We start from the raw sequence: 16865 nt of genomic DNA on the forward strand, positions 1-16865 counted from the left end.
GAGTAACAAACTTACATTTTATTTTGTTTTTCATAAAAGCTATTGTATGGATTTAGCGACTACAGTGCATGACCCAAATTGACTACTTTCATGATGCTTTCACTGATGTTTCGTCTCTACTTCTTTGTGTGTGTGTGTGTTTTGACAGAAATTGGCAAAAGAGTTTGGAATGACTTAAGACTGCATCCAAACATTTGCATTTTGTTACTTTCTCTCCTGCCAATTCAACTAAACCTTTTAAGAGGTTGCAGTGGTGCTGCCACCAATTTTGACAAGACATGTATTATTAATTTATTATGATTAATTATTTTTGGGTGCTTCCAAATAGGTGCTGGTGCCATCCTTTAAACTCCATAGAACTTTTTAGTACCTGTCAAGTGTTACTCTACAGCCCAGGACTTGCATGAAGCTTTGTAAATGATGACAGAGCTTTCATTTTTGGGTGAACTATCCCTTTAAGGGTTGTTCATGTAGGTCACCCACTTGCTTTCACGCAGTACAGCCATCAATCTTAAGAGTGTAAAGTGCAAGCTGACATCTGCCCCCCCTCACATTTGTGCTTGGCTCCTGTTCGGTGTGGTTTCTTACACGCACAGCATGGATAATTTATAGCTCTTTATCTGGTTGGGTTAGTGACTGTAGTATTTGCAGCACAGACCGGCTCGGCCACGTTGTGTGATCAAACATTATTGACTTGAGCAGTCAATAACTGTGACAACTGTGGTTTTTCATTTTCAATACCACAGAGGAGTGCAACTTTAAAGCAGCACGCAGCACAATGAATGGCTCAACACGCATTGTTTAAACATTTATAGAGAGGTAAGAGAGACTCTTTTTTTTACTTACTGTCTTGTAATTAAGTCTGTTCTTTTAAATTTTGAATTGGTCAGAGTTGATGTTTTTTTAGCACATAGTGTGTGATAATGAGATACTTTTGACACAGAAGTTTTGACTTTCTTCTGACTTTTTGGAGTCCTGCAGATAGAAATGTGGCAAAATATTCAGAGAGAGTAAAGGTTGCATAGTGTGAAAGCGCTCATTCCCAAACATTGTTTAAATTAATTTGCAAGGGTAAATGTTGAACATTTGTACTAGAAACTGGATTTATTCTGATACCCGCAGTGATGGAGCCCAGGTTTGTTGTGGAGCTTTGAAACTGGTGTTGATGAATCATCTTGAAAACCGGCGCCATCTGCCAGACGTTTTCCAGGTCTGTTTACCCCTCTGCGTGATTTGCCTTATCCCTTCAGAAGAAGTTTTGCACTCTATACTGAGTCTTGAAAGATGTGAGTTACAAGAGCTTTGTGTCTTTTTCTGTATGGGAAATGTGTCCGGTGAGAAAGCTGTTTGGTTATCTGAGCGTTCTCTCCATGATGAGGTGTGGTTTTTATTGGACCTTTTTCCCACTCGTAAAGTGCTGAGGGAGAGGCAGAACATGACTACAGCTTTACTCACATGAGCCTCAAAGAAAAACCATTAACATGTTCCAGTCTTAGTTCAGTTCAGAACATGTTTTCCAAGTCCACTGCACTAATATTCCTTTGTTTTTCAATGTAAACATGCGAGAGATAGATTCGTTTGATCATTGCGCTCGTGCATATATATAGAGGCCATTTCGCACTACACCGAGAGACGCCGACCAAACCAAAGCCGACAGTCACCAGATTACAGTTCGTCACTTCTCATGCCTGGCCACATTATATGATTTTGGAAAGATGGCTCCTAAATGGTGACTACATTATACAGTGAGAGAGATTCAAAGACAGCCGTTGTCACAGTCTTGCGACCAAAGATAGCCTGTGATAATTTTCTGACCGTGTCAGAAATCTAACATAATCATCTCATCTCAAAGACAGTGTAGCCAATAAAAATGCATCATGAAAGGGTGTATTGATCAACGGGATGTTGCTCTAAAATTTAAAACTACTTACCTTAGGCTCCATTTGGCATGCCAAGTTGGCCTTTTTTCCCTAGCAATGACCATGTACATATTCTCCTCTTTGGCTTCCTCATCTTTTATTAGCGCACACAAAAGCCACAATTGCCAAAGTGCGATTCATCTTGCTTTACCACTAGCGCATGCTTCTACTAACTTGCGTCGTAGCCTATGATTCAACAGGTGTCAATATTGTGCTGTCTACATACATGTCGCACACAAGTTTTTTTTACATCAATGTTGCACAGTGGGATTTGTAATGATCTTATAGCCTTGTATGATGCGACATTCAAAAAAATGCAGCACTCAAGTTAAAGCCACACTATGTAATTTTTCACCTCTAGAGGGTGCTTATTCAAAACATAGACTTAGCTTGATGACAGCTTGATTTTGCGGCAATTTTATAATGCCCCAGACGAGCGCTTCTGCTTCTTCCAGTCGTGCATGTGTTACTGCATGTTTTATCATATTAGATACGTTATTTGAGTGTGTTGAAAGTTCTGTTATAATGCTATTCTCTGCATTTACTCGGCTGCTACTATGTGTTTCACACCGCAGTAAGCTATCAATATTAGGCAAATCATGTTATTCACGTTAAATCAAGAAAACAAGATTTAAACAATAAGACCAGTGTTGAGCTATATAACAATGATTTATTTTCTGTCGATAAATGCATCCAAACAGTCTGTCTAATAATACACATCATATTTTAAAGCGTCTTTGGTGTTTCCATGGTTTCTAAGAAATAAGAGGGTGAGCGGGTATGATGGCAGTATCCGAATTTCCATTACCCTTCAAATTGCGCAAATTAAAATTGCGATTCGAAAATATGGCCAATGGAAACGTGTCAAATTCGCAAAAAAAACCCTCCCATATATATCGCAAAGTTTTTATGCTCGGATGAGGTGGTTTTTCAGGCAATTCGAAAAAGGACATTTTCTCAAAACTGCAATGGAAATATATATTTTTTTGCATGTACAGGTCACCTGTATGTAAAAGACAACCATTCTTTAAAGATGACGCTGTGTGTTGGATGGAACACGAGACCGAATTCTTTATTAAGCTCATAAAAGACAACAGAATTATAGGAATACTGGATTCTAAACAAAGAAATGCCACACATAATTATTAAGATCTTGAAGCAGATATAAGGGAGAAACCCCCACAAACACATAAGTTTTAGTCGCATAACATTGCTTAATGGAAACGGCGTCATTTTGCAATCGTTTTTATCATTCCATCCACTCTGCATCATTCCCTTCCCTTGCTGTTTGTTAAGCGTCCTTGGGTTTTGTGAAAGGCGCTATATAAATTAGTTATTATTACTATTATCATAATTTAGAAAATATCGCAAAAAGTTTTGCGCAAATCTGTAATGGAAACACGGCTTGTTATAGCTGATGTGAGGACATGGTCCGTGTCCTGGTTAAAATTGCTTTTTGATTTAAACGTTCCTGGAAACATTTGAGATAATGTAAGTATACAAGTCAGCAAAATATATAACATTTTTCTGGTGGGTTTTGGATATTTGAATCCAAAAATCATACATATTGTTCCTTTTAAAAGATGTTCAACTAGACTTTTTTGTCAACTAGACTTTTTTTTCAGAGTTTTTTGTTCCCTTCACCTGTGTCTTGTATTTTTAAAAGCAAAAACACACTCTGTGAACCAGCCTTTACTAAAGGTTTCATACTAATAATTCAGCTCCAGGTATATTGATTTCCACTACTATTGGTTTATTTTTCACCATTTTCCAAAATCATTTATTTATTTATATTTGCTTCATGCCAATCAGTGTCTGTGTCAGACATACAGACATGTTGATTTGTCTCAGTTTTCTTTCTTTCTTTCTTTGCATATTTATTATTTTAGGCTTTGGTACAAAAAGTACAAAAATATTGTTTTGTCATTATGTGACAACTGGCATTTCCTGAAGATTACCATAATCATTTTAATAAGCAGAGCTGCTATAAGCATTTCCAGTTTTGTCTTTTTTTAATAATCAGTAAGAAGGCTGCATAGAAGGGAAAAAAGGTATTAAATCTTTGGGTAAATGTTTTCCATTTTTATGTTTTTCTTCTTCTTCTATTCAGTTTATCACAGGCTGACATAGCTGTGCCCCCATTTGAGTTTGTTCCTCGTCTGTCTATTAATGTGTTATCAGCTGTTTGAGATCAACCCAACTATAAATGACACGTAAAAGCAAAAACTGTGGTTAAGCGCTTTACATGCGGGTCTCTTCCTGTCTGAATCTGTTTTACTGGTGCAAGCTTCAAAGTAGGCCTTAATTTTTATTTCACTGTAGCCAACATTTGCTACGTTAGACAACCAATACAACAACTGTGCCAAACACTTTATTATAAAAGGCTTTGTGTACAAAGACTATGAACTTGTGTACTTATTAAGAGATCTTTTGTTCTCATTAAAAATTGCTCTACCCCTTTCTATCCAATATAAAGTATGCATGCTTGTCTTTTGAGTTCAAGTTAGTGATGTAATCACTGAGTCATATCTCATTTGACTCAGACACATTTGACTAGCCCGATCATGCCTGGTTTATCAGCTTCACCTGCAAATTCACTATGTACGATTCTCTTAATATCCTTTTCCCTCTCTGTGTCTTTTTTCTGTTACTTTTTTGTTTTAAATAGGGCTGGGCGATATGGTCAAAAAATTATCAGGATAAAAATGTTCATCTTTACCCCCCCCCCCCCCCCCCTCTCTCTCTCTCTCTCTCTCTCTCTCTCTCTCTCTCTCTCTCTCTCTCTCTCTCTCTCTCTCCCCACCCCCACCCCCACCCCCAAATACAAGTTGTCGAAACCAAGTGATTATAATTATTAGGGCTGCACGATTAATCAAAATCGAACCGCAATCGCGATTTGGCTTGCGTGCGATTATGAAAGCTCAAAGGCTGCGATTTTAATTAAATAAATGCCCTGTGTGTTAACGAAGAGCGCCTCTGTGATAAATGCTGCTCCATCTGAAAGACTGCGAGTTTGAGTCGCTTATAACGTGCGTTTGAAAAAGCAACACGAGTCAAACATCTTCACAAACTAGTGAAGCGTTCATAAACCGGTTCAACAAAAGACAACGTTTAATAACATGTTTTACCTCACTTTATATCGTCAGTCGAGTTTGTGAGCTGATGTGGCTTCTCATCAGAGTGAGGCAGACGATGCGTTACTTTATAGTACTTTATACAGTGATGAAGAATCAGCCCTGCATTATAATACGCTTTATTATTATAAAAATACCCTTGACGGCTTGAAGAACTCAAATACACCATATTTAGCTGCAGTCGTGTTTATTGTCGTCATGTTTAATCAAAGCATCTTCTGTTTACACCACGTTAGCTTCACATCATGGATTTCCTGAAAACTAACGTCAATTACTTCTCTGAGGCAAATGCGGTGCTTTATGCTCGAGGGCGCCCTCTGGCTTTCAGTATGAATTAAAAACTTTTGGGTAATCAATAATAATAAAATAATACTTAATACATTTTAAAACTTATTAAACTTAAAAAAAAAAAAAAAAAAAAAAAATATTGGACAATCCATGTTCCCTTATCGAGGGAACTTCCCACTGCGTCGAAACGCTTTGGGGATGCTCCCTAAGCATCAGCGAATCTGAAGCCTGAATAAACACTAGTCCAATCCGATTGGTCGTGCGTGATGACGTCATTGTGACGGCGTACCCGGAAGTATAAAAGGGGGGCCGGCGCATAATGGCGGCAGTTATTGCTCTTCAGCATAGCGCTCTCTGTTTGGTCTGTCTATTTACTGTTGTCTGTCCAGTTGCGAGTGTGTGTGTGAAAGATTTATTTAAAAAGTATGGAAGAGAGAAGGAGTGCATTTAGGCAGTGTGTGCATCCGTGTCCCCGTTACATCTCGGGATCGGATACACACCTGTTATGTGTGCAGTGTCTGGGTGTTCAGCACGCTCGGGCGGCTCTCGAGGGAGCCGCCTGTGAACACTGCGAGCTGCTGACACTCAGACTGCTCCGCTCTCGGCTGGCCGTGTTCGATGAGACCGGCCAGCCTCGTGAGCCCCGTGGTTCTGGACCCGCGGTCGCTGAGGCGGCTCGGCGTCGCAGATCATGGGGCTCACAGCGGGACTTGTCAGAGGGTTTCGGGACTGCCGCGGCACTTTCCCAATCCTCCCCTGACAGTTCCGACGATCTTCCTCCCCGTGTGGAAGCCCGCTTGGCGGCATCTTCCCCCGGGTTGGAGGGTCCGATGCTTGAGCTGTCTGATTCTGAGGAATTAGATGTGCTCAGCATCGAGGCGGGTGACGTTAAAACACCATACACACTGCTTCACTCATAAAATAAGGTGCTCAGGCAGTCCCCGAGGGGGCTGCCTGTAGTAACCCGGTGTTCTCCGTTCCCGTGCGGAAGCCCGCGATGCGGCTCTTCCCCGGGAGGGAGAACCAGATGCTTGAGCGATCTGATTCCGAGGAATTAGATGTGCTCAGCGTCGACGGAGTGAAGCAAACGAGAGCCCGCCACCTTTTAATGCAGGCTCGATCTCGCGTTGCCGAGGCAGCGCGTGCATTAAGGGTCTGCAACAGAAGTGAACACAGGCTATATGTGTACATGTGATACTGTTTAGCGAGGCTTGCAGTCAGCCCCTGAGGGTGCTGGCTGTGGTCGTTGAGAAATGTCTCGTAGCGTACAGAAACGTGCGTTTTCGAGTGTTTCAGCCTCGCGCCTGTGGCTTTCATCTCGAGGGATGAAAGCCAAATATGTTGGGAACGATTCGAATCTCGCGTTGCTGAGGCAGCGTGTAGATGACGAGTAGTTGAATACATATTTAAACAGTATGGTCTGGTGATTAGGGCTGCATTTAATTCTGAGGAATTTAAATTAAACATTATCTGACTTTGAGGAGTTAGATATGTCTATTCAGCCTATCATTCAGCATGTTCACGTGATGGGTGATTATGGTGGCATTTATTTCTGAGGAATTAAATGGGATTTATCTAACTTTGAGTAGTTAGATTATCAGCCTATCATCCCAGTTGTGTTCACTATTTGGGTGTTTTTGGTGGCATTTAATTCTGTGCAATTAAATGGGATTTATCTGACTTTGAGGAGTTAGGTATTTCAGCCTATCATCCAAATTGTGTTGCTCCCGGGGAGCGTTCGAGATCGCCTCCTCTGTGGAGTCTTCTGGAAGTCGATGCTGCGATCCGCCGTCTACGACGCTCGGGCCACATTGGCTTCCAGCGAACGCATGCTGCTCTAGCCGCCTCTAGAAAGACTGCAGCTGGGCAGCAAACGCGTTCGCACACCGAAAATCCTCCCCGACTAAGCCCTGCCGGGTGGCCGCTTCAGGGGGTCGGGCAGGAGGCTCGGTGGGTACCAGAGACCAGCCTTGAGAGGCTGGTTCCCCTAGTAGTATATATCAGCGCATAGTCATTATGCTCCTGAATATATCTGTTGGGCCCTGTGTACCATGGGCAAAGGGTGCAGACTGCAGTTCAGTGTTCCACCACCGGGGTTCATCAGTGTGGCCTGGATAGTGGTGTGCCCAGCCCAGTGGCCTGCTGGCCAGCCCCCTCCCCAGAGGAGCGATCGAGGTCGCCTCCTCTGTGGAGTTTTCTGGAAGTCGATGCTGCGATCCGCCGTCTATGACGCTCGGGCCACATTGACTTCCTGCGAACACATGCTACTCTAGCCGCCTCTAGGGAGACCTCGGCTGGGCAGCGAACGTGTTCGCACACCGAAAATCCTCCCCGACTAAGCCCTGCCGGGTGGCCGCTTCAGGGGGTCGGGCAGGAGGTTTGGTGGGTACCAGAGACCAGCCTTGAGAGGCTGGTTCCCCTAGTAGAATATCTCGGCGCATGGTTATGCTCCCGAATATATCTGCTGGGGCCCTGTGTACCTTGGGCAAAGGGTAGAGACTGCAGTTCAGCGTTCCACCACCGGGGTTCATCGGTGTGGCCTGAATAGTGGTGGGCCCAGCCCAGTGGCAGGTAGGGAACAGGAAGTGTGCTCCCTGAGGGTAAAGGAGGCTATATTGTGTATCCCTCCGCCAGACAGGGAGTCCGGCTTTACGGTCGCTACCTCATGGTTCCCAAAGAGGATGGAAGGGTGCGTCTATTATTAAATCGGAGGTACTTGAACCGTTCTCTGAGGAGATTCAGGTTCAAGATGCTCATTATCCCATCGTGAGTCAGATCCAGTCCGAGGACTGGTTCGTCACGATGTATCTAAAGACGCATATTTCATATCTCCATCCTTCCTGCCCACAGGAGGCCTGAGGTTCGCTTTCGGGGGCGAGGCGTACCAATATCGGGTTCTTCCCTTCGGCCTCACTGTTAAGCACACCACTGTGAAGCACTTTCAGAGAGTGCTGGGGCACATGGCAGCAGCGTCCAACATGATACCGTTCGGCCTGCTACACATGAGACCCCTCCAGTGGTGGTTGAAAACCAAGGGGTTTTCCCCCAGAGGGAATCCTTTTCGTATGATCAGGGTAACGCGCAGATGCCTTCGTTCCCTAGTCATATGGAAGAAACCTTGGTTTCTGTCCCAGGGGCCAGTGTTGGGAGCGTCCTGTTGCCGGAATCCGTTTCAACAGACGCCTCCCTCACTGGTTGGGGCGCGGTCATGGACGGCCGCTTTGCGAGGGGCCCATGGGAGGGCCGTCATTCCTCCTGGCACATAAATTGCCTGGAGATGATGGCGGTCTACAAAGCTCTCAGGAGCTTTTCTCCCGGACCTCCGCGGCCAACATGTCCTGGTGCGGACAGACAATACGGCTGTCGTAGCGTACCTCAATCGCCAGGGAGGGGTAAGATCGCGCCCTCTGTGCAGATTGGCGCATCTAATCCTCCTGTGGTCCCAGGGGAAACTGTTGTCCATCAGGGCAATGTATGTCCCGGGGGTTCAAAATCAGGGAGCAGACATCCTGTCGAGGCAGGGGCTGAGGCCCGGGGAGTGGCGGCTCCACCCCGAAGTGGTGGAGGCCATATGCGAGAGGTTCGGCCCAGTGGAAGTGGATCTGTTTGCGTCTCGAGAGACGTCCCACTGTCCACTGTGGTTCTCCCTCACGCATCCAGCCCCGTTGGGGTTGGATGCCATGGTGCAGACGTGGCCGAGGCTGCGTCTGTACGCATTTCCCCCGATTGCTCTGCTCCCGGGAGTCCTGGAGAGGGTCCGTCGGCAGGGGGTCAGTCTACTTCTGGTAGCACCCCGTTGGCCGACGCGAGTTTGGTTCTCAGATATCATAGCCCTGCTGGCAGGTCATCCATGGCAGATTCCTCTGAGGAGGGATCTCCTGTCTCAGGCGGCGGGGACGATATTCCACCCCCGGCCGGAGATTTGGAACCTTTGGGTATGGCCCCTGAGGGGGCCAGGTACCTAGAGGCTGGCCTGTCGGCAGACGTGGTAGAGACCTTACTCAGTTCCAGGGCTCCGTCCACAAGGAGACTGTACAGCCTCAAGTGGAATGTGTTTTCCACTTGGTGTAGGGGGCGTGAGGTGGACCCAGTTAACTGCCCAGTGGCTTCAGTGCTGGAGTTCCTCCAAGATCGCTTCTCTGCGGGCCTAACCCCGTCCACACTCAAGGTGTACGTGGCTGCCATTGCGGCTTTCCACACTCCTCTGGGTGATGGGCCTCTGGGTAGGCACCAGTTGGTTGTACAGTTTCTCCGTGGGGCTCGGAGGATGAGGCCTGTGGCTCAGTCCAGAGTTCCAACCTGGGACCTGGCAGTGGTTCTCGAGGGGTTGGCTGAGGCCCCCTTCGAGCCACTGGAGTCAGCAGAACCGAAAAATCTGACCCTTAAGGTGGCTTTTCTACTCGCCATCTCCTCTCTAAGGAGAATGGGGGATCTCCAGGCCTTGGCAGTAACGCCGACTTGCCTGGAGTTTGCCCCGGGTGGAGTGAAGGCCATCTTACACCCTAGGCCGGGCTATGTGCCTAAGGTCCCATCCAGGGTGGTCAGGTCTTTGGTTCTGCAGGCATTTCATCCTCCGCCTCACGTGACGGCGGAAGAGGGGAGACTTCACCTACTCTGCCCGGTCAGGGCACTCAGGGTGTATCTGGCGAAGTCCGCACAGTGGAGGAGATCTCAACAATTGTTGGTGTGTTTTGGCTCACCCAAGAAGGGGTTGCCTGCGTCTACCCAGACAATCAGTAACTGGATTGTCCAGGCAATAACCATGGCTTATCAGGTGCGCCGTTTGCCTTCACCTGTAGCCGTGAGGGCACATTCCACCAGAGGCATGGCCTCTTCGGTGGCCCTCCTTTCTGGGGTCCCCTTGCAGGATATCTGCGAGGCGGCGGGGTGGGCTACTCCACACACTTTTATCAGGTTCTATAGCCTGGATCTCCCTGCGACGCCTGGCGCGAGGGTGCTCCAACCCTAGTTGTGCCCGGTCTCCGGCTTCACACTAGGACAGGCGCTACCCTCGGTGTGGCCTAGTGGGTACTCGTTCCCCAAAGCGTTTCGACGCAGTGGGAAGTTCCCTCGATAAGGGAACGGCTCGGGTTATGTATATAACCCTTGTTCCCTGAGAGGGAACGAGCACTGCGTCGTACCGCCACACCTCGGCACGCCTGGAGCGCATGCTTCAGAGCAAAAAACTGCCGCCATTATGCGCCGGCCCCCCTTTTATACTTCCGGGTACGCCGTCACAATGACGTCATCACGCACGACCAATCGGATTGGACTAGTGTTTATTCAGGCTTCAGATTCGCTGATGCTTAGGGAGCATCCCCAAAGCGTTTCGACGCAGTGCTCGTTCCCTCTCAGGGAACAAGGGTTATATACATAACCCGAGCCGTTTTTCTTCAATGTACACAAGTTTTTCCCCCCCACAGTGGATGCACGAGGTTCATATTTCATATTAAAGACAGACTTTAAGAAATTGATATCACAGATAAACAACACACACACACACACACACACTTTTTATTTTATTTTATTTTTTACAATAACTCCTCAGGCTTAGACCTTTCTAATGTGTTTTAGTCGTAGGCTCTCTGCATATTAATAGGTAACCCAGCATTTTTTTTTTTTTAAATACGTTTTCTGTAAAATAATAATTAGTATTAGTATTATATTGTTATATTTATTCTGACATACTCTTTTTTTATTTGTAATTATGAAAATGTTATTGTAATGGTAATATTTCTTATTTTTAAAAATATTTTTAGCAGTAATAATAATCATAATAATTATTATTAGTCACGTTAATATAAAAACACAAAATGTTATATACACACACTTTTTATTTGTAAAAAATAATAATAACAATAATCGCATTTTAAATCGCAATCGCAATTTAACCCAGAATAATCGCAATTATATATTTTCCCCAAATCATTATATATATAATATAATTTGGATTTTATATAATTCCCACCTAATTTTACCTGAAGAAATTAAGCTATGACTACTACTGTGCATGTTTTTGCATGGAGAGAATTATTTGGAATTTTTGGTAATTTTTGAGCCAATATTTAATTGTCAATCTTCACTTTTTTTTTTTTTTTTGTTAAATTAAATGTTTTACAGGGAGCCTTATCCCACTTTGTTCTGGAAAGGGTCGTCTCGTCTATTTTTTAATTTGTTATAAATGCTTTTCTGAACTTCTTATGGGATAAAATGTTTTAATACATTTCTAACATGCTGTTAATTTCATATGAACCTTCATCTGAGTCGCTTTGAATATGCTTTGAAATGTACGCTACTAAAAACTTTGTGGTCAGTAAAAAAATAAATACTTTCTCAGCAAGGATGTTTTGAGTTAGGCAAAACAGTAAAAACATGTATAAGTGTTAAGAAGACTGGGGTTTACATGTTAGATTGAAACATAAACTGACACAAGAAATTGCTAACATGCAGATTGATTGTTCATCTGTTTTCCCCAATAAACAGTTTTAGAACAATCTGTTCTGTTATAAACATTTGAAAGAAGCATGTAACCGCATCATTGACCCATATGATTTCATTGTAAGGTTTTATTAATCTGATTTCATTTATCCGTTTCAGGTAGAGTGGAATACTGATGTTGCATCTTAATGCCTGAACTCGACGTAAAACAAGAAAGCCCTCCTGCAAAACATGGTGAGAGGGTCTCTTGAAACCGACGGGCTTACCAGGCAACATTGCTGCCAGCATGGACCCCTCTAACTAACGTGGACGTGATGGGGATGATAATTATATTACATATATCAATGATGGAACAGCCACATTGACGAAGATTAACTCCATCCATCGTGCGCTGCAGCCAATCAGCATGCTGCGGTCGCTCAAATTTGGCCGCGTCTACCGATGTGGCAAGTTCCTCTTCATCGTAGCGCTTTTTGTTATCCTGCTGATGAACACTCACAACCTGTTCGCCTCATTTCAGAGGAACGAGCTTACTGACCGCAGATTCATCGGCCTCAACAAGTGTCCGGCCTGCTTCGGCACTAGCTGGTGCCGCAAGTTCATGAACAGCCAGGTGACCTTCGAGATGTGGGGTCGCCTGCGCTTCCTAGACTTTTTCAATGTAAAGAACGTCTATTTTGCTCAATATGGAGAACCCAGGGAAGGAACACGCAGGGTCGTGCTCAAGCGCCTGGGCTCCAACCAAGAGCTGGCAGAGATCGATCAGAAGATCTGCAAACGGGCCACTGGAAGACCGCGCTGTGATCTCATTCAGGGTATGTACAAAACAGAGTTTGCCCGACTTAACGGCGACGTAAGACTGCTGACCCCAGAGGTGGTGGAGGGCTGGTCGGATCTGGTGCACTGCCCCTCACAGAGGCTTCTGGACCGAGTGGTCAGGAGGTACGCGGAGACCAAGGACTCTGGAAGCTTCCTGCTAAAGAACCTTAAGGACACGGAGCGTATGCAGCTGCTGATGACATTGGCGTTCAACCCTGAGCCTCTTGTGCTACAGGTATTCACACACTAGCCAATATAAATCTCCTTTAAATGCATTTTCAAGTTGCTGAATCTTTATTTTGATGCAGAAACACTGATGGCGGCTTGAAAGTTCAAGCGATTTACGATGCATCTTTGCATATTTTAAAGTTCTGCACAAGGCTGTGTAAATAATAGATACCTTGTGTCTGTCTGTGGTCACTAAAAGATTTCTCTGCTTTGGGCAACAGCATGCTTGTCCTGAAGAATTCCTGCAGACATAAATCATGGGCATTTGTTATTCCATAAGCAAATTTGGCATTTAAAGATACAGAGTATCATGTGTTGTTCTCAAAGATTGTCCAAAAATATGCTCGGGTATGACGCAAGTTTCATACATAAAGTTGTCCGATATTCTTAATATTTGCTGAAATTAACCAGACCTTGATTGGCTTAGATCAGATGACTCCCAAAGCTTGAATACATATTCTGTATGCTGGTCAGTTCACAGCAGTGATTAGAAATTAACCTTTCCATTTAGGGGTAATATGTTCTCCCTTAAATTGATTATCTGGGTATTTTTACCTTTATAATGGCATTTTGTTTAACCTTATTAGATGTATAACTCGTATTATGTCAAATTCTCATTTCATTAAGAAATCCAGTTAGAATAGTAAGACACTGTTCAAATGAAATCAATAAAATTAGGGCTGCACGTTTCAAGTTTTTCATTAACCGTTAACCGAGGCCCTTAGCGGTTAATACTCGGTTAACCATAGTGTGCGTCAGGGTTATTTTTAGCTTATTCATTTGACAACCACCATCTCCGTAGTGAACACGCTTATAGAGAGAAATGCACATCATGGATTACATAATCAGAGAGTAGCCTATTTCTTTTCGTTTTAAATTGTTAAAAGACATTTCAAGTTTCTTAAGATCTATTTCATGTCTGCGAGGCGTACGCTGAGTTAATCGGTTAACCATGGACACCCCTAAATAAAATACATCTTTGCACTGCATAAGTTAGATAGTCTCTGCATCTGAAGTGGCATATACTTGCACAATTGTTGACAATTAATATTGTGTCTAAAATGTAACTTACTTTTTTGTTTTGTTTATTAAATTGTTTTATATAATCAATATGATATTCTCAATCGTGCTGATATTTGAGAAAAAAACAGCACTCTTGCTTTGGTGATATTGCTTAACTATATCATTTGGTACACACGTAAGACACAACAAGTGTTACCAGATTGGGTTGAGGATTTCCAGCCCAAAAGCACACCAAAACAAAATAATGACAAAAAAAAAAAATCAATTTCTCAGGAAAACAGGATCAATCACATAAAGAGAATAAGCAAATATGACTAAAATGTACAGGTGGAAAACTGTAAAAATGGCGTTTGAGAAATAAACTGTTGACTTTAGCCATTAGAAAAACACATGCATTATTTCTAATGTCTACTCTTAGAATAAATCACTTTAAGTGCAAAAGGTGCCCAATATAAGAGTTTGGAATAAGCAACATAATTAGCAGGAATTTCACACAAGTTAATGCACACAACCCACAGCCAAAATGTGCCATTCATTGATACATACTGTGCCATACTCCAAAAACAAAATATAACAACAATGTGCTTACATTTGTGTTGCACTTTAAATTCAGAAAGAACAGTAAGTTCTTGTAAACAATAACCTTGACATCGCAGCCAGTTCATTATCAAAATAAAATAGCCAACCTAATATATAAAAAGTTACACAGCTCAGTTTAAATAGCCAGTAGTACACTTTGCGCCATTCGGCGTGAGCACTGCTCCTGAGGTGTTTCCGAGTAGAGACCCGTTTGCAACATGCGTGTTTTGTCCCGCTCCTCTCCGCATACAAGTATAAATAGTTTTTTTTCTGCGTGATTTGGCGTGGCAGAATACGCGCAAAGTGCGCTCGTAATTCCAAAAAAGCTCTCATCTCAGTTCAACACGATCTCACAAAGCTCTGTTATCAATAAAAATGACTACACAATGAATCTTTTTTTTTTATAATGTCTAAACTTTCTTTGTTATAATCAAAGGATTTGTCAGCGTACAGAATTCAGCACTGCACAACTTTTGAGCGGTGAGGGGATTTTTCTCTTAAATGAATCTGTTTGGCCATTGCGTTCTAGAAATAAACATTTGTTGTATCGGCTTTGTTTAACCAATATATTGGTTACATTGCATAACGCGGCAAAAACGTGTTATACTCTGCCTCCACCTGTAATTTGTTTTTATTTTATTTAATAACATTTTATTTGTTTCTAGATGTTTTCTTTTTAGATGTTTTTTATCTTGTTGTGGTCATGCAAATAGTTTTATTCTACCGAAATTCGCACACACACGAGTACCACCCGCACTCAGCCATCAAATCTAGTCCCGCGCCGCTCTCTATATACGTCGGGTTCCGCGAGTCCCGCGCCGCTCTCTATATGCGCTGGGTTCCGGGAGTCCCGCAGGAGTGCAATTCTCAAGCACATTTTTGCACATGTGAAGAGGATGATTTTTTCCTATCAATATTGGGACGCGAGTTAAGTAGCCAAAGCCTATAATAAACAATTGTTTAGCATCTAAATGTATCACCAATATGGAAACATTTGGACTCGAATGAGGGAGTTAGGCTGCGTGAGTCTAACGCTGGTTACTTTCAGTTCCTCATTAAATTATTTTGTTTTGACTTTATATAGTTATAGCCTTCTGTTCTGAATGCCGTTAAATTTGAAGGATTTGTTGTGGAGTGAGGGGAACTAAAATAACCTATGTTTGTAGTACAATATTTCGCTTTATTTAGCCTACTGGTATTATTATGAATGCAATCAAATGCGACTTATACGTGATTAACCTGTTTTTCTCTCTCTTTCAAAAGTCTTGTTGGTTAACAGTTAACCGGTTAATTAGCGTCCCATAGATATGCCTAGCTATCAAATTAGTGCAGAATCAACTTTGCGTTGCGAACGCATCAAGGATTAAAAGCAGTTGAAAAGTGCTGAGCTGAATATTTGTGCCATCTAGGGGTTCAATGGAGAATACAGTCAAATGGCCCATTGTATACAAGTATCGTTATGCTTGGCTTGACTTATTTGAATGTAAATGGGTGTAGGCCTATAAATGGGTCGCGACAAATTCAGGTACAGATACGACAAAAACAATTCAGAATTGAGTCCCATCTGGCAACTAGGGCTGTTTCGAATGCCATTTTTTGAGCTTCGAAGCTTAGGTGGCAATCAATATCGAATATTCGAAGCTTCGGTGGGTGGGGCTAAATATATAATAATAGTGTCGGTTTGCATTTGTATCATCTTTCACGACTTCACGTTTCACTCTTCGGCATCGTAAATGTGTTGCGGCAGACCCAGTGGAGTGCAGTGTTGCATTTGGTGCAATATGATCAGGTGGCACACATTCTTTAAATATTAATAAGCATTTAATAATCTTTTAAATAGAACAGTTTCCGGTACGCATTACACGGGCAGGTTTATGCTCCGAAAACGGACAGTGCACAAGTGATAAAAAACACAAAGTCTGTTGAGAGCAAGAACTTTAATAAGGTATTAATAACGAACCTTTCTTTAAAACAAATGAATCCCAAAACAGAAATTAAATTAGTAACACACAGTGATTTCAATGAACTGTAATAAATAAAGAACACGGTAGCATGCTTATAAACAGTTGAATAAGAATAAATGAATCGTTTTTAAAATGACACAAAATGTAATATCTATTACAATTAGTTTTATTCTATATAAGGGATTTTTTTTTGTCTTATTCTGACTTTTTGTTAATTTAAATCTTTAAAATGCGCGATGCTTTTATTGAAAGCATGTTGCGGTGTTTTTTTAAATTTATTATTATTATTTCAAGCATGAGTGAGAATGAGTCCGCGACGGAAGTCACGTGTTGAGAAAAAAAAAAAAAAACGAATATTCGAATCTCAAAACTGAAAATCGAATGCCACCTCACCGAACGAATATTCGAATATTCGATTATTCTAGTACAGCCCTACTGGCAACAGTAGACAAAACGTACTTGAATTGGGGGTT

General features: G+C 42.9%; 1 protein-coding gene across 1 annotated transcript in view; it reads left to right on the forward strand.

Annotated features, from left to right (window-relative positions):
- The first annotated feature begins 643 nt into the window (after positions 1-643).
- The window catches only part of dipk2aa (divergent protein kinase domain 2Aa), a 43830-nt gene continuing 27608 nt past the window's right edge, over positions 644-16865 (forward strand). Inside the window, exons 1-3 of the mRNA XM_067453176.1 lie at positions 644-819; positions 1123-1210; positions 11939-12833. Coding sequence (XP_067309277.1) covers positions 12186-12833 — 648 coding nt within the window. The 5' untranslated portion in view covers positions 644-819; positions 1123-1210; positions 11939-12185. The remainder of the gene's footprint in view (positions 820-1122; positions 1211-11938; positions 12834-16865) is intronic.

The sequence above is a fragment of the Pseudorasbora parva genome, chromosome 9 (assembly GCF_024679245.1).
Source record: "Pseudorasbora parva isolate DD20220531a chromosome 9, ASM2467924v1, whole genome shotgun sequence".
NCBI lineage: Eukaryota > Metazoa > Chordata > Actinopteri > Cypriniformes > Gobionidae > Pseudorasbora > Pseudorasbora parva.